At 46.6% G+C, this 18,678-nt stretch overlaps 1 protein-coding gene across 1 annotated transcript in view; it reads left to right on the forward strand.

Moving 5' to 3' along the window:
- Nucleotides 1-18,678, forward strand: part of LOC104627154 (calcium-dependent secretion activator 1) — a gene marked incomplete at both ends in the record, with an annotated part of 77,765 nt that overhangs the window by 41,509 nt on the left and 17,578 nt on the right. The window contains one exon of the mRNA XM_010295270.1: nucleotides 1,744-1,865. Coding sequence (XP_010293572.1) covers nucleotides 1,744-1,865 — 122 coding nt within the window. The remainder of the gene's footprint in view (nucleotides 1-1,743; nucleotides 1,866-18,678) is intronic.

Genomic DNA, 18,678 nt, shown 5'->3' on the forward strand with positions numbered 1-18,678 from the left:
CTCCATCATTAACTGACCTCTTTGTGCGGCTGGTTACTGAGTGTACCCCACTAACCCTGAGCCTGTGTCATCCCTGAAACCAGTACAATAATGCAACACCATAAACGTCACTGTGTTTAACTATTGCTGGTTAGAGGTGTCACTGTATTTCCCTGGAAGCCTTGCTTCCTCTTTGGAGAATTGTTAAAACTTGCTGGGGTTTGAATGCACCCAACAGATTGGCTCGCAGTTTGTGTGGAAATACTGCGCTTTGCTGGCTTGCTCTTTGCTTTGTGTGGAGCACTGACTTTCTGCTCAGCGTTCTGTCGAGCAGTTTGTCTGTACAGCCCAGGGGAAGTCAGGGTGCTGCAGGGACTGCGGTTCTCCCCGATACAGGCTGTCTCAGTCCTGGAAGCAGCGTTGGTGCAGTAGCTGTTTTCAGCCAACTTAATTGTTTTGTGCAAACATATTTGTAGTCTAGGCAAGACTTTTATTCCAGGGAGTCATCAGCAGACCCATACAGAATTGTGTCAATGGGTGGGATTATGTTATGTTGTCAAAACAACTACCAGGATGGGGTCAAAAATGTAGGATGCAGAATAATCAGGAAATTCTACTTTTGTGTAGTTTCCTGTTTATTTATCTTCCTAAGGGGTCTCTTGTTATATATATCATGCCAATGCAGAACTTAATGACGCTGGCTGTCCAGTCTCAGAGTTTAACTCATTAGACGTCTGAAACCACCTCAGTAACATTCAGTTCCGTCTTATTTAACAAATAAGGCTATGAACCCAGGGACGGTGCCTTCAACGGCAGCATCAAATAAAACCTGACTTCTAAGCATTCCCATACGGAGGAGCAGGGAACTGTCGCAAAGCAGTAGACCTCTCTGTTGGAAGAGCATGTGCAGCATGTATAGCTGTGCATAAAGGGACTCACCCTTACAACGGGGTGTCTCAAATGCTTTGCTCCAGCTGAACCCCATCCGGTGGGAAGCAGATGCTCGGTGAAGCGCTGACTTCAGGAGCTGACAGGTCTGTGCACTGCCCTGTGCATGAAACTCTTGCTGCGAGAGAGCTTTTGCCAAAAATGTGTGCTCATCAGAGGGTCTGCGGTGCTCTGTGTGCCAGGGAAGGGATCCTCAGTGCAAGGACAGATCAGAAGACATGAGGAGAGGAATTTTAAACCCCTGTGTATATACTTCATAGGTAGCTGTAATAAAACACAAACAGAACCTCCCACAGTGTTTCTTGTAGAAATGTTTAAGATACATGTTTAATAGGATTAATCACCTTAAAGAAAAAAATCTGATTTAGTGAAAGATGTCCCTGCCCACTGCAGACTAGGTGATCTTCAAAGGTCAAACCCAAACCATTCTGTGATTAATCTTGAAAACAGGCTTTTGGCACAAGCTGAGTAGCTCTGTGCTTTTTTTCTGGATTTCACAAATTAAAGCACTTTTAGGTGGGGCAGGAATGTGTCTGTGAGGCCCATCTCCTGAAGCTTGATAGAGCCCTGGGCACCCAAAGCTTTCAACAAGCCCATGTGCAGTCAGAGGGGGACCTCCCTGTCTCCATACAGACCTCTCTGGCTGCCGTGGTCCCTGCTCAACCTGGGCGGTGCCGCTGTCCCTACCCACCTGCCACCATGAACATCCAGCAGCACGTGGAGGACCCCAGCATTAGCTGACCCCATGGCTTCAGCAGCCAGAGCGAGATCTGAAGGAGGCTGCTCCTCTTACACTCCTCTTTCTTTGCCCCACAGGTTGTCATCATGGAGGTGCAGGGTCTGAAGTCGCTGGCCCCCAACCGCATTGTGTACTGCACCATGGAAGTTGAAGGTGGGGAGAAACTGCAGACTGACCAGGCTGAAGCCTCAAAGCCAACGTAAGTCTTGCTTTGCCTTTGTCTGTCTGCACCACGCTCTCCTCTGTGCCTCTCTGCGCTGCTGAGCCTCTGGATAGCTGTGGCTCCTGCGTGGTAAGGCCAGAGGGGACTCTGAGAAGCAGAGGAGAAACGTGGCCTTCCACGTATGCAGAGCATCGTCCTGCCACTAAGAATGGCACATAAGCCCCGATTGAGGAAAAAAAAGTGTTAATGACAGGCTTACGTCTCTTGTAGCCATAGAGACATAAATTTGTGCCTATACGTAAGTACTTTGCTAAATAGGGATGGAGTTAAGCATGTGCTTAGATAAATACTTGTCTGAGTGGCCATCTGAACTGGTGCCATCAGGTGTGGGTACATAATCTTGTCCTCACTGTCAGGGTTTCAGTGGTGCTAAAGGAAAGGGGAACAGCTGGTGGGGACACACTCTGGCAGCCACAGCCAGAGGTGGCAGAGGGGAGCTGGGGAAAGCTTCAAGTCACTCAGGTAAAGCTTTATCTGAGGCCACTCTGCCCAGGTCCAGTTCAAGGACAGAGTCTTGTTCTGTCCTATTTGATCTGGTCCCCAAATCCTCAGGCTTGGCCCCATACTTGGCTTTTTTGTCTTACCCAGATGTTGTTATAAGCCTGCTAGTAGTGATCTTTGTTAATTTGGAAAGACAAAATGATGAATGGCTTATTTCCTTTCCTATTTGTGCGTTTAGTTATCTCGAAACACTGTCCATATGGATTTGAGGCAGTTTTCCTCAGGTTCACTGTGGAGATTTCACACTCAAATTCTCAGTGTGCATCCTCACTGTGGAGATTTGCCTTTAAGATGACATGAAACCTCTTCCAGCTATGGGGAGCCATGCAGGAGGGGCTGGTGTTGGGATGTTCCCTCTCTGTTCCCACATCCCGTTCCCTCCAAGTGACCATCCCCAGCGGCATTTCACCAAGAGCTTCCCAAGCTCGTGAAAGGAAAGCCACACCGCCCAACTGCGTTACATGGCAGCACACAAGCACTGCGGGCAGACAGTTCAAGCCCAGCTGATGCAGGCAGGAGAGCAGAACCGAAGGCAGGCTGCCTTCCCTGGGTGGTTGTCCTCCCGCGGAGGCACAGAAACTGCTGATGCCTTGCGCCCTGCGCTGTACCGGAGAAGCAGGAATCTGCAGTAAGCGGTTTAAAAACAATATTCCCAATCAGGGAAAAGTGCTGCAGCCCGGCTTACTTTTCAAAACGCTTCAAAATCTGCTTCAAAGAAGGAAGTAGGAGAGCTGTGCTTGGAAGAAAATTTCCATAAGAACCTGCAGTTGTCACTATTTTAGGTATTTTTGTTGCTTCACTGGAGAAAGTTGGGCTCTATTTAGGGGAAATTACTACTACCCATACTGAAAAGCACACTTCTGCTGGGTTACGTGTGCGTATTTAGATTGGTCTGTTCATCCCACTTTTGCTCAATGGTCTGTCCTTCCTTACGCAAGCCTTCTTGCTGTCAGCCATAGGACCATTTATACAAGTGTTGTTTTGAAAATAAGGGCTGCAAGAGTGAGCTCTTTAATTGAGTGGGTCTTTTTATCATAATGAAATGTACAGTGTCTGGGCATGAAGCCATCAGCCCTCAGGAAAATGCAGCCAACGCTGAATGCTGCGGTGTGATACGAGTTATGCAAGCCATCACACTCATCTTCTTTCTTCCCATAGAGGTGCAAGTCAGGCTTGAAGTCTTCTGGGTTGCTCCATCACTTGGGCTAATACCTATGGAAATGCCTTAGAAGGGGAGTAGGTTTGACAGTTGCATTCCTTGAGGGTCCTTGGACTTTTTACTTCCAAAACCAAACATGACCCAAGCTGAGGCTCTAAAATAACCTTCCACAGAAACCAGACACCATCACAGAAAGCTTGTCCTTTTTTCTTCTCTGCATTAGAAGTGCTTCTCCTCCCAGACACAACAGCCCAAGCAGGGAAAACCAAAGCCCTATGAAAGCAATTTACTGGACTTACATCCTCCCCTTCAGAAGAGAAGGAAAGAGAGAATGAACCAGATGTGACATGTTTGTCATGTTACTTAATACAGGACTTGAAGGCCCTCAGGTACTCTGGTGGTGAGGGCAGTGATAGAAACAGCTCAGAGAAGTCCTTGGTGCATTTTTGAGCTATGCTGCCTTGGAGACAAAAGATCGACGGTCAGTCAAAATGGCCTTCTGGAGTGTCTCTGTAGATGCTGACGTCACTCTCACCGAGGTCATTCACACCATGTTTGCTTGTGTAGTTCTTATCATAAGCAAAATACTCAATGATGAAGGAACTAGATCAGCAAAAGCATACTGGACTGCTCTCCAGAGGAGCTCGCTCCCCAGGTGTCCCAGGTTTTGTGTGCTTTGGCAGGGGTTGCTGCCTGGCATGGGGGTGAGGAGCACACCGCCGGGATTTTGAGCCTCAGTACTATGAAAATGTAAATACTGAAGCAGGTCACCCCTGTACATCCCAAAACTTTTATATCTCAGAGGCTCAAAAAATAGAAATGCAGGTTAAGTGTCTGTACTCAGAACATGTGATGAATACAGTTCTGGAAACAGGCAGTATTTTCTTGGATTTAACTCTTCAAACTGCCTGAAATACAGTTTTGCCATCATCTGGAGGCTCTACAAGCTACAAAAGACTAAATTTCTCACAAATGTCAGGGGAAAAAAAAAAAAAAAAACATTTATACAGTAAGATTCACTGGAAGACTTCCCTTTTTTATGACAGCCCTGTGTCCTGGGGAGGTGGAGAGGAGAGTGTCATGGGGCTCCACAACCTTGTAGGACATCTTTTTACCTAGGAATGACTCATGGAGTTCACTGTATTCTCACATGTCCTTGAAATGCCAGCCCTCAGCTAAAACACCCAGGCCACAGCACACTGGTGGCAGTGGCTGCTCTTCAGCTTGATGCTGTGCCAGGGGTGCTAACCCAGGCTCTGCACCCCTAATAGAAAAAGGCAATTTCCCAGCCAGGAAAGGATTTCCAAAAGCACTGGTCTAGGTCTGTGGGAGGTTCACCTTGTGGAGACACCATCACTGGAGATGTTCAAAAAACATGTAGATGTGGCACTTCAGGACGTATTCCCTACAGTGTGGTGGTGGTAGGTCAGTGGTTGGACTTGATGATTTTAGAGATCTTTTCGAACCTTAATGATTCTGAGATTTGTCTTCCCTGGTGCAAAACCAGCAGGTTTTGCAAATAAGAAGTTTGAAAGCATCTTAGTGACTTTGGAGCTTGAATCCTGTTTGTAGATCTTGAAAGAGGCAGGGTGGCAGCAGGGTTAGCAGCCACACGTACCGAGTGATCAGATGAGCTGTGTGTGAGGAGTGTGGCTCTCGGGACACTGGTCTTCTGTTTCTTCTCAGGTTCAATGGTGGATTCCTGACATTTTAAGCCCAATCCCTTCATGTGAGGATTATCTGCCTCAGCATGGGTACTGAGGATGGCACAGTACTAGAGAAAGCCAGACCTGAAATAGCAAGGGTTATTTCAGATCAGGCTTGCAGTGTATTATTAGTAGTGCTTTTAATAAGTTGTGTAAGAAAAATCCTTTGTATTATGCCCTAATGTGCAGATGCCTCTACAAAATATCCCGAACCCCAGTGCAAGGGGGATTTTTCTGCTTTTCACACTGGAATTTTATTCTTGCAGATCTTTGAGTGTTTTATACCACTCCCCTGCACATTGTCCTGATATCTGCCCTCCGCAACGCATGGAGCACGAGGTGGCTCTGCACGTCTCCAACGCTGCCCTTCCAGGAGCTGCGTTAGTAATGCTGCTGTTCACACAGCCTGAGAACAAGGTTGCTGAGGGGTCTGGGAATAGCACAAAAGGTCCAGCCACAACACCGCTGTCCTACGGTCTCTAAAGAGGCTGCTGGATATATTTAAACAGTGACCTGTGCTTGTAGCAGTGCTCATGGGCTGTACCAGTGATTCATCTTATCAAACTGCCTTTTTCTGATGTGAGCAGAACAAAAGAAAACAAAGAGACCCAAACAACAGCAGGATCCTACGTGCCTTGTAAATAAATGCAGTATATTCACCTGGACCTATTTCAGCGTGCAGATAAGTCTCATTCTCCCCTGGCTCACACTAGTGAGAATCAGGTGCATTGAACTCAGCTGAACCATTTGGATTAAAAGCAGTAAATAACTGGTTGGGGGTGAACCTGGCCAACCTGTCTGAGCATTTTGGTATGCCCAAGAAGGGATGGAGGTGAGGGCTGCTCCTCTGAGTCTGGAAGTGCCTTCATTTGGAGGCATTAAATATCCCCCCTGCAGCTTCTCCAGGACTAGCACAAGGGTCGTTCAGCAGCTCAGAGCATGAGAAATGAGGATGAAGCTTACTATTTTTGAAGGAGAAAAGATCTCTGTTTGTTGCCTGGTTTTTTTTTTTTTTTATTCCCTACAGTTTTGTTAAGCAGGTGCTGTAGGGAGAGCAGCGCTGGAGACAGGACATTCAACAGGTCTTGTCTAACTGTGTCACTTCTTACGTTGTTTGCTGTGACCAAGAGCTTGGGCCTCATGTCCTCTCCAGAAATTCACTCTTGATAAAGTAATGTCTTTGGTAAACTTTTAAACCTCTCCATCTCCGTTCCCTTAGCTGGGAAAAACAGAGCTGCCCTGTTTTATCTTTGTGCTCGCTGCTGATGCTGCTCCCTGATTTGCTTTCAAGGTGCTCTGACAGCTCAGCTGCTTATCTCTGCTGCGACAGGCTGCCCTTGTTTGGATCCTTCAGCAAACCCTCCGAGCTTATCGCTCGACTAGGGTCTTTGTTTCAAACTGGTGTGCTGCATCCAGCAGAGCCCACTGCCTGACTGTGAAGAGGGACAGGAACACCACAGCATCCTTCCTTAGCGCCCTTCTAACGGAGCAAAGCGCCCTTCTAAGAGCAGCAAAGGAAGGAGCCCCGTGGGACGGGAGGCTGGCGAGCAGGGATGCCCTCGCTCTCTTTGCAGAAGGGGAAAATCTGGTCTTTTCATTCAGGAATCCCCTGCCTCAGGCCCTGGAGTTTGAAGTGATGCCCAGTGGCTTTGCCAGGAGCGTGATAAGAGCATTTTGTTGCAGTCAGTGTTTTGCTGTCACGGTTAGTTGGGAGATGCTGTGAACACTTCCCTGTGGTAAAATGAGAAAGGTCCTTTTGAGATGTATAAATTACAGATAAATATTCTGTATGCTGTAGAACAAATTTAACCCCACTAAACTAAAGGGGTTTATACTGATGTGAGGGAGAGCAGATTTTAGCCCATAATTCATGTTATGTATCCCTCAGTACAGCTGCTGGTGCCGTGTCTGGTAGGTCTCCTCCAGACATGTGTGGATCCAGGAGGCTGGCCACCGCTTGGCATTGCTGTCCTGGCTGCTGTGACAGCCCTGCAGGCTCTGCAGGCAGGCAGGAGAATCGGCCACCTCCAAATTCCCGGCATCACCTGTGTACTCTGAGCCCGCGCGACTCGGAGCTGTTCCTGTGTTGCAGAGGTATCACACCATGGCAAAGCTCAGGCAGAAGACCTGTGTGCCTCCACGGTTTTAAGCAGTCATTCAGATTTAAGCAAAATTCATGATGCTGGGTAAAAAACAAAGCCAAAGGGAATTTTAGGAGATAGCTGCTTTTTTTTTCTTTTTTTTTTCTCCTCCCTCTTCTAGTTGGCTTCAGCATTAAATATAAGCTGTCTTAATTACCCAGACTGATTAACTTGCTTTTCCAGTTGCATGGTTTCATTTCACAGCTGTGCATCCGCTTACAGCTCTTTTTCCTTCGGAAACCTTTAGGAGCCTTATGAATGTGTCAAAGTAGGTGACTGAGCCATGGGTACAGCTAACATCAGACACCGTCACTTCTGAGGTACAGCCCTCATCCCTGGGGTGAGTGTCTGAGCAGAGGATCAGTCTGCCCCAAGGCATCTGTTGGGGAAGTGTCTTCCAGGAGAAATCTTCAGCTTTGCTCTCTGCGAGTGCAGTGTGGATGCTCTGAGCCCATGATGCTGTCGGGTGACAATGACAGGGACAGGAACTTCAGGGGAGTTGCTTTTAGCCCCTCTGTCTAGGGCTGAAGAGTACAAAGTGGGTCCAAATCCCCTACACAAGATTTCTTCACTTACAGCTATTTAGCATGTCTAGGAGCCAGTTTTCAGATGAGAGTGTGCATGGCTTTGCACCTGCAGGGTTCTGCCTTTAGTTCAGTTTGACCTGCTCTTCAAATCCCCTTTTGTGCCTGTGATAGTATTTCCATGATGCTCCTGAGATTTATGCTATGACATTCCCATTTTTGAAGGTGGAGGCTGTGAACAAGTCATTAAGCATAGCAAAAAATGCACTAAAAAGTTATTACCCAGGTGCAAGTGTGCGATCTATTATGGGAAGTCTTCATGCAAGTGGTTTAGTATTCTTTCTAATTAGAAATTCAGAACCTCTTCTGATGCTTTCTCTGATCCTGCTCTGCAGGAATGGTTCTATAATAAATCTGCTTTAGATTAAGCAGCTGAGTTTTTCCCCAGAATAAAGGCAAGGCCCCACAGTGATTCCCTTACCTTGGGTGTCACTCAGACAGTGCGGGAGTCTGCTGGGACTGCAGATGGTGATCCCAGGTATGGTCCTATGGTCCTACTCCCAAAGGTCTCATGGTCCCTCCTCTGTCCTGTACTATAAATGTTACACTAGAAACTGTGTTGGAGAATAATGAAGGCTTGTTTCGGTAGACCTACCTCTCGTAGTTGGGTTCTCTGGTATCAAGTGCAAGCTCTGGCTGTGTTTTCCTGGCCTTTAGAGCGTACATAGCATTGCTTTCGCATAGATTCTCTGGTGTCTAGGAAGGGTTGAGCTCATGCACCTTCTCTTTCACAGATTAATGTCTCTCTCTTCTCGCCAGCTGTCTAATTTCTTGAGTGTTCCTATGCACTTGGGAATTATGTATTCCTGTGATAGCGCATACATTCAAATTTAAGTTTTCCAGAAGGTGTGATGATGCCCAAGGCGATTTTCATTGACACCCATCTGCTTCATCACTCCTGTGCATGCAACCTTAACATGGGATAGTAAAGACCAAAAGGACATTGAAATGAGATTGGGATTCAGTGATCGGAAATAGTGCTAAATTCAGAGGAGGAGTGCAAAACAAAAGTCTGGGATACATTAAGTCTTCTTGTTTAATACCCATGGTTGGTGTTTTTTAAAAAATTAAGCCATGCCTTAGTGCAAGTTCTGCACGTCACTTACTGAGTGAAAGGCGGGGGATGAGGCATGTGAAAAGTGCCCAGTTGTTGGTTTATTTATTAAGTGCTGTGTACAAGTAGAACACATTATTATTTAATGGGGGGTACTGCTATTGCTGGTTGCAAAACAGCGTAGGGAGATACAAAGCATGCTTAAGGAATCAGTACTGTGCCTACTCCTGCCTGGACAGAGCTCTGGAAGAGAGCTTCCCCCTTAATGGGAAGGCCAACCTTGACAGTGATTTCTAAACATCTTAGTTGTCCTTTTTGTGAAATGAAGGTGGAGAGGCCTGTTGCCTTTGTGAACATCCTAGGCCTGCCGATGAACAGCATGCTATGTGTGAAAGCACGTAAGGGGAGCTATGTGGTGGTGTCACTACATGGACAAAGAGGACAAGGCATGCTAATGCGGTGAGGAACTTGCAAACATGTCTGGAGTGCAGAGACATGGCAGCGTTTTCTTGAATCCCTTCCAGAGCAACTCCAAGGTATTTCGCATTTTAGAAGTCTGTGAAAGGCAGGACACAATGTTCAGGGCTGTCTTGCCTGGCTCACTGGTCTGCATCTGCAGCAACTCCCACTCCATGGCTCAGAGGAGGTGAGAAGGGGGATCCCAGCAGCTGCACACAGCCACCGCAGCTGCGGGATCCATCAGGATGTGGGAAGAGGGCTCACCAGCACCCAATGGTTGCTGAAGGAAGGATGAAGTCCTGCAAGTCAGGGGCTGCTGAGCCCTGCGATCATTGTCAGGCCAGAGATGTGAAGTGCATGTCTAGGGACGGATGTCCCACAGAAACAAAGGATGTTGTGTTAGCGTATTTGCTCTAGCTCTGCTCAGTGGCTGTGTCCCTGGGCCAGTGGCTGGCTCAGTCCTTGCTTTGGGTTTCCTATCCATGAAACTAGAGCAATGCTGCTATTTCACAGCAGAGAAAATGCTCACGACAAAGGTGGCTGGGTGGGCGTCATCTGCTGGAAGTGCATGCTCGTCCTCACTGACCCAGGAGATGCCAGGATGACTTTGCTTCTAGCCATCATAAGGTAGGCACGACAAGCCCTATCCCAAGTGTCTGGCTGGATCTGGACTTCCTGTCCTGGGTGCTGGCTTAGAAGAATATAGGACAGCAAAAATGTGACTGGTGGCACAGCAAGAGACGGTCTTGTTCCTCTCTCTAGCTGGTTTTGGAAGAGTACCTTGTGCCATTTTCTGCTCTGTTTACATTTATGAAATATTTCACTGCTCTACTGAATTTTATAAAGGAGGGTCTAGACTATGTTGGCACAAAACCAGTATCCCGTATTTTCAGGCAGAGGATTTCCCTCTCTTTTTCCATGGTCTGTGCTTGTGAGACACCGAGTTTCTGTAACGAGGGCAGCGCACGGCCTTGGTAAGTCTAAATCATAACCAGGCCTTAACTAGCTGCAGGGCTCTACTTTGCAGTTCTGTTTTCTTCCAGGTGATAAGATTTGGTAGAAGTGATTAACCAGATCTGAATTAAATAATTGTTCTGGGAAATGAATAGCTGATTCAGTGGAGCATCTTTGGCCAAAGGAAACTTCGCTTTGCATGTGCATGGCATTGCAGTCACCTTATACAAGAAGTAGTAACAACTGTACATAGTAAATGCACACAGACCCATTTAATGAATGAAAGTCTAACTCATGCTGTATCCAAAGTAGGCAGCCCTCCTAAAAGCAATTATTCCTTCAATTCAGACTTCCCAGTAAAAGGTTGCTGCGCTTACATTTCCATTTCCTCCTGCTGAGCTTTTCTCCTCTAATTGTAATATCATAGTATTAAGCGAGAGCACAGGGCATTTGAAAAGCAGTCATTTAAGTCATGCTAGGTAATCACGCTACTTATTTTTCCTGTTAATATCCCGAAGATTGCGGTGAATAGCATCGCCATAATTTCTCATCCAAGCCAGCAGCGGGATTTCTGCAGTAAAGCACAGCCTGGGAGGAGCGTGTGGTCCTGGGCACAGGAGGTGAGGCTGGGCTGGGTACAGGCGTGGCAGAGGGACATCTCTGGGGCAGGGATGCCATCTCGTGGCCGTAAAAAGGCATAATGTGATTAAATCCATCTCCCATCCCTTCTCACAACTTCCCCGTAACACTCCCGCTGTGTATCAGCTATGCTCAGGAAACAGAAATCAAGCTCTGCATTTTCTGTATAGCAAAGATCATCCTTTTTTTGGGTTCCCAAAGCTGTGCCGTCGGCCTCAGCAGCTCCTCTTGGCTGCAGTGCCCTGGCAGCCAAGTGACACGGTGCTGGCACAGCAACAGGGTCTGCGGGGACTGCTTGTGAGCCACAAGCAGATCGAGAGCAGACCTCCACAGGCTTTGCTTTGCTGAAGTCTCCGTCAGCTTTACCCTATTCCTTCTGCACCTTGCATGCTCAGACGCAGATGTGATGCTCTCCTAGACATATTTCTCTCAGCCGGCAGCCGTAGTGTTGCCGTAGCCAGTTTGAGGATGTGGGAGTTGCAGCTCCTGGAATGAGAGATTGTGCCTTTTATCGGCTGTCTGGTACTGCTGGCTGCATGATGTTAAGCAAGATGGTGTCTGTGTGCATGACACTTAAATCATGTCTCAGAGCTGTGGGAACGAAAAATGGACGGTCCATGAAATGCTGGAGGTTGGAAGACATCCTTAGCTGCTGCTAGTAGGGACGTACTGTCTCTGCTTGCCTTTTGCATAACTCCATAGTGCTTCTGCAGTGGTAATGGGTAAATGAACACCCTTTTCATAAGCAGAATAATTACTGATGATGTTTTTTTAGCAGAGGGCGTATTACATGTTTGGCAGGAATTAGGACATCACGGGAAAGGATGGATTCACTCAGAGAGACCTTGGGTTATCCCATCAGAGCAGACGTCAGCGCTCTGTGCAGAGACATGGCGTTGCATAGCTCTGCGGGATGGCAGGTACAGCCGCTGCTGCCGGCCCGCGCGTGCGGGGATGCTGACTTGCCGGTCACCTGCACAGCAGCTGCATCAGCGGAAGCAGCTTTTACTGTCGTTGCAAAGTCTGCGCAGGAAAGTCTAGGAAGAATCAAATCTGTTTGTGCTGTCACTCCCACTTCAACTCAGCTTCTTCCGAGGGGATGGGACTGAAAGGCTGTTCTGTCAGCAGAAAGGGAGGAGAGGAAACAAATGTGAACAAAAATAGGCCGCGTTGTCAATCTGTGTCTGATCACTTTGGTTATCCTGTTCTGAAGGTGAGTAAACGCATCGAACTCTTACCGTGGGAGGAATCCCAGAGGAGGCTCAGCAGCTCCTGGGAATCAAGCCATGTTACAGGTGCAAACCGTTCCCAGTCCATTTCCACAGGCAGAGCGGAAGGGTACCTTTTTCGGCACCTGAATTGTATTTCCTAGCCTAGGACGAGCAGAGTTTTTCACGTGAGCAGAAATACAGAAGATCATCTGCATCTGTACGTATCCTTTGAGATTTTCATTTCAGATCTTTCTTGTGCACCTGCAGCAGTCACCTCCAGCACCCCTTCTCAGCGGTGGGAAGACAAAGGCACTTTTAGGGCAGGCTTCATTTCATCTGCTTGCTGCCTCTAAATTGGGATGAGGCAAATTAAGGCCTAATTCCACTGACTATTAATTAAATCTCTCATTACAATAGCAGATGCCCAAGACAGGTGACATGGACATGTGTACATGGTAGCACAGTCCCCTAAATTCGGGTTTTTCCACAGTTGTGATCTGTCTCATGTCTTGGCATCCTCGCCTGCTAGCTGAAGATCAAGTCCTTTCCCTGGAGCCATAGTTTCATTTGAGGCCTTCTGCGGCACGTGAAATCCAAACTCGGTCCCACAAAACCCACCAAACGGATGAAATGACTTGCCATTTTGCTGGTGGAGGGCAGCTGCTGGTGAGAGGAACCGACACCTCCCATACTTCATCCACAGCGTGATGCACTCGCTGAATGCTGCAGAGCGGGCAACACGTGCTCGCTTCTTTGTTTGGTGTCTTTACACCCTATTTTGTTTCTGACTAAGTAATATTTTTATCTTTCTGTAATGATATCTCTTGAGAAGGTGTATCTCAAACAAACTGGGTTATGTTTCTTAGAAGAATTTAGTTGACCTCAGTCGAGGTTTTTAGTCCTACTGCAATAAGTTGCAAACCAGTTCATAACTGTCCCCAACCTAGCATCCCCAAACTGGCTGTGGTTTGTGGGCATTCATTCCCCCACTGAAACCAAGCTGTGCGTGAAGCTGCAACCCGCAGGTCTCCAGCTGTGGGCTTTCTTGGAGACCCTAAAAAAAAAGCCCAAATTCTTCTGTTGTCTTTGGGTTTTTTCAAATCCCAAAGACACAAACCAAAAACCTATCATCCATTGCCATTACCCATGAGAGTTACAAAAAAATACTTATTTTCCCAAAGACTTTGGGATGCCCTACTTCTTTTTATTACTGCTTTGTGACCCAGCTGGTGCCTCCACCACATGTTGCTGCCGCGTTCCCTGCCAGTTCGGTGCCTCATCACCACTGCTCCCGAAGAGGAGCGAACTGTCTGCTTTCCCAACACCTGCTTGTGAAAGGCTCAGCACATGGGCAGCGCTGGCTCATTTACGTCATTCCTAGAGGTTCACAAATACCCAGTTCTGAAAATGAAATGAGCATTTTCATCCCAGTTGGAATTAATGCCATCCCTGCATCAGGTTTTGCTGTTGAGCTGTGTAAGTCTGTGTGCGCTCCATTATAATGAACTGCAGCCTCAGAGTATGGGCAAGGAAGTTCAGGACGATCACAAATAACCGTTAATCTTGGTTGTCAACCTCTATTTCATGTTTTTGAATGGCTGACATATATAAAGCATTAGAGAATATAACAACAACCTTTCCTGCATGCCTCTTCACATACAGTTAACTGTTAAACACATTTAAAATTTGTTTATTTTCCTCCTTGATCGTATCTCAAGAAATATATAAAAATGAAACACACCTTAATATCGCATTAGAGAAACAGCTGTAGCCAACTCCCATCAGCTGTGTGAAGGTAGGTTAGGTGTGCTGCTTCTCTAACTTTGGTTTTCCCAGTGCTTGAGCTTTGGGCATACGTGATTTATGGCCTAAGATTCAAGGCTGCTCCCTGGAGAGGTCTCTTTGGGGAGAGGAGGAGCGGCTGAAGAAAGAAAACCATCATTTGTTAGACAGGATTTTTGGAAGAACTGAATCAAGACTGTACATAGCATTCCAGTCTCCCAGCAGTGAACGGGATCGGAGTTCTCCATCCCCAGAGCAGGATCCAGCTCCAGCAGGCACCATGGCTGGGCACCATGGCTGGGCACCACGGTAAGCCAAGAAACAAAGGCTGGTTAAAAGCATCACACCCAGACAAGGTGAAGCAGTGACCCACCAAAGGGTGACCTCGCTGGCACGTTTCCTCAAAAAACAAGCAGTGTCTATCAGGCTGCTGTCTGTGCCACTCTCTTGATGGACTTCCCACCACCAGCCGCCTTGCTTTGGAGACCAAACTGTGAATATACCAGAAGGTACATAGACACACTGGTGTGAGTGCCAGGAGAGAAGAGGTGAGGGATGTGGGTGAAGAGAAGTGCATGAAGGGCAACCCTTTCCTACCTGCAGCAGCAGCGCATGAGGGAGGCAGCTGGTCATCGCATTCTCACCAGGTCCCATTCTGGCAGCAGAGCACAGCAAGTGAGGTTAAGCTGGCTTGCAAATTTTGTCCCAGACACGATCACCTTTATTAAAGACCTTTCAGGTGGACTGCCCTGCCTCCCCACGCAACCAGCTGCAGGAAGGCTCTGGGTGCCGGTTTAGGGGGCTGTGGCCCTGTGGGACGGAGGCGGCTGCACGCTGCGCTCTGCATTGCCGAGGACGTGCTCCTGGGACGGGCATCGCTGCTGACTTGCTTCCACTTGAAAAACGATGCTGAGCAGTAGTTCAGTAAACCACTGGGCAACGTGCAGGAATATTATTTTGCAAGACTTTTTTACTTAGGCGTTAAACTTGTGAGAACAAGGCAGAAGGGCAGCGTCTCCCGCAGAGAGGGGCCGTGACCCAGGATACTGCTGTGTACATTGAGCGTAATGCGCACCTGGAGTCACTGAAGGAAGAGTGTAGCTCTCCTTTAATACACATTTTTACTTTTATTTTCTGCTTTATTCATGTTTATTCCATGCAAGCTGGCAAGCAAACCCATTTCAATAAATATAACTGGAGAGGGGGAAAAGGTGTCCTCTGGCAGTTTTGAAGCCCGTGAAATCTTGGTCATAGATCATGTTGAAATGTCAACCCTGTCGGAAGCACATCACTCTCCAGCTGCTCCCATGTTAGCCGAGTGACAGGCTGAGCTGGTTAGCAGGGCTGATTCATCACCCCGCAATATAAGTTCATTACTTGTAGAAATCATAGGCATCGGTGTTCTGGCCAGATTAAGTCACAAAAGCAATGATGGAAGAAGGGTTACTGTTTCAAGTTAGGCAGGGGCTAAGCAGACTTGAAGATCACAATACATGAATGCAAGAATTTAATACATTCTCGTGGCTACTAACATGCATGTTCACTTTTGGGAAAGTCATGGGTACTAATGGTTTACTTTGAGGAATTTACACGCAAGAGGCAAATAGAAATTACTAAGTCAGTGTCTCTCAATGACAGCTGAGAAAATTGGAGATAAGTGGGATATCATGGAGAAAAACAGCTGGCAATGTGAATGTGAGGAGACTAGGTGGTCTTACTTCTTTTGTCCGTAAGTGAGAGCTCCCAATGCTCCCGAAATCAGACAGGGAGGCCCATCCTTCAAGTGCTCCACCTTAGACAAACCCATGGAGGTAGTGGGGGACAAGGGTGACTGAAGGGAAGTTGTTGTCTACTCATGCCCTCTGGATATGTGTCATTTTACGTTTCATTCAGAAAAAAATCTCCGCACTTTAGGCTGTTTGGTTAGTAACTGTGATGGCAACTTTGTGTGGATACAAAATCTACAGTGATGATCTACTTATTTTGCTTGTAAAAGGTAAAACAAGGGCAAGCATTTTTCAAGCTAGCACCTGGGGCATATCCTCCAGCTCTTTGCAGTGAGAAAAGTTTAGCTACTCATCCTAAGTCTGATGTCTACCTAGAAACGCCGGAGATGCAAGTAGATCCTATGGACATCAATGGAACAGCACAGATCCAGTAAATAGGGCAATAATTCTAGCAAAGTCCTTATGCATGGCAGCCTTTCTTGGCCAGCTCCAGGCTTTGGGATACACTGGGCCATAAGAAATGCTGGGCTGAGGGTTTCAGGAGGGATTCAGACAGTTAATATGGTCCTGACTGAGAAAGTACTGTCACAGTTTTTTTGCTTGTATCCTTTTCTCTGGTGTGTGTATATATATCTTCTTGGCCAGAATGACATTATTTTGTCCTCATTTGCAGATGTTTTATTGCTCTGAAGTGTAAGCATGAGTTCTGTGATATGGGGACAAGATAGTGTGGCTATTTCATGAGAAGATTTGTCCAGAACAGATCCCAAGACAGTTTCCCAACAAATAAACTCCTGCGGTGATAACCTGCTTAATTATTAAATATGGAAATGAAACCATTACATTGTTAGTCCCCCAAAAGATCCTAATACCTAACTACTGTCCAGAGCTAATTTTCTGAACAATAATTTAACACGCAGCACAGATAAACTGTGTACTTAGATTGAATACAAATGATGTTACAGTGACATGAATTATGGCCTTATGCTGAGCATCACTATGGCAACTAATGACATCACCACAGGCTTCAACCTGCACAAAACCCAACTTCCGAGGGTCTCTATTTATTGGCGCGGATCTTTTCAGGGCTTTTGGGGGTATGAATATATAAGCACCACAGTGTTGTCAAGGGTTTGCTATGTATGTTTACTGTCATTTGAAACATTTATTCCCTTTGTGGTTAATGTTGTTCTCATGAAGGGAACTTAATGAAAATTACTGTTTGTATTTGGTTAGTAACATTTGTTGATAACATATGGTCTGGGAATGCTTCAGCAAATAAGAGCTTTTTAATAGTAAACAGAGATATGAGTTCTATAAAGCAGATGCTGTCAGAATACGCAGTGTAAGGTTGGATATTTTCTTACTTTTGCCTCTTACCCAAAGCAAGTTTGTCTTCTACTTTCCCTGCTGGTGACAATGCAGTTTTTTTAAGAGAGAAAACATAACCTGTGACCTGAAGCTGCAATTAGAAAATAAGGTTGTTTCTTGGTTCTTATGCTTAAAACGTTTCTTAGGTAGCTGATGGCTTACACATGAAAAAGATGTAATATTGAGGACCTGGCTGGACCTGTGGTGCTGTAGACAGTTCGTGCCAAACCTCTGCTCCCTGGCACTGGTGGCAGTTTGATGCATCGTCGTGAAAGATGAAACATGTGGAACAGTGACACCGGGAGAGAAAACTTCAGAGCAAAGCTGACGAAGAAACTGAGTTTGTTAATCAGCTCTGCGCTGAGCACGCTCATCTGCTAAGCTCAGCTGGACGAGATTTGCTCAGAGGGGAGCAAAGCGTAGAACCATGCTCCCTGGGCACAGGAAGGAGTAAATTACTTCTCCCGATAGCCTTCCAAATGCAAAACCTGCTGTTTGGTATTTATGTTTGAATAACACCTAGTCACTGGACCACACGTCATCTGAGCCTTTTCCCGGTCATTTGAAGGGAACTGCTTTTCTTCAGCAGAGGATCTAGTTTGAGGACAGTGTAAAATGAGGAAGTGCCATTGATAGCATGAGGGTGAATAGAAGTGGTTAGTGAGGTACAGTATAATCTCTCATCTGATTTGCAGTATTTCATGTTGCAGTGTGTGTTCCGTCACATCACTCGGAGGTGTTGCTCATGGCACACGTTTGTACAAAAAGCACCTTGTCTGTGATTATTCTTCAAGCTTGCTTGTACACCTTGCATGAGTTTTGGAGTGTGATGAATTTGCAGGATCTCTGGGAACACCATAGAAATCTAGCTCACAATGGATTATAAAAAAAAAAAGACAAAGAAAGAGAACAGAAGAAGAAAAAAGATCAGTTTTTATCTGCTAGTTTCACGTTGGACCTCTGCACGATCGCGTGTTCGGGAGCATCCTCCTTGCAGTGGTGCACGCTTCCCCAGTCCTCCCACGGCCCGGCATCTTTGGCTGAGTTCTCTGCTAACAAGGGCAAGTGCCGTTTTAGGAGGGCTTTGCTTAGCTCTGTCTGGAAGTTTCTGTCTGGCTTTATTTTAATACGTTTCTAACTTTCTAAGCAGTAGAAACAAAGCTTGAAACACAGCTGTGAAGTCTCAAACATAAAAGCACCATGACTTTTTATCCTTTAGCGTAGAAGGTATTTTCTTCCCTTCTCTGCTACTTTCCAAATTGTTTAAAGCTTACAAATAGGCGCTGGTTCAAGTTCTACTTAATTTTTGTTCCGTGACCCTCTTCAGTCTGTGCCTGTTTGCCAGAGGGGAGTGTTTTCCTGTACCTCAAAAACCTTAGCACAGGTGAGAAATTTGTTGTGTTGGTGTGAGTGGCACCACTTGCGGAGGCTCTTCATGAGCCTCTTTGGAAAGCTGTGGCCCTTAGGAACAGGCTTGGTGTTTCACAGATGTCCTTTCCCT

Source organism: Phaethon lepturus, unplaced genomic scaffold (genome assembly GCF_000687285.1).
Source record: "Phaethon lepturus isolate BGI_N335 unplaced genomic scaffold, ASM68728v1 scaffold17869, whole genome shotgun sequence".
Classification (NCBI taxonomy): Eukaryota; Metazoa; Chordata; class Aves; order Phaethontiformes; family Phaethontidae; genus Phaethon; species Phaethon lepturus.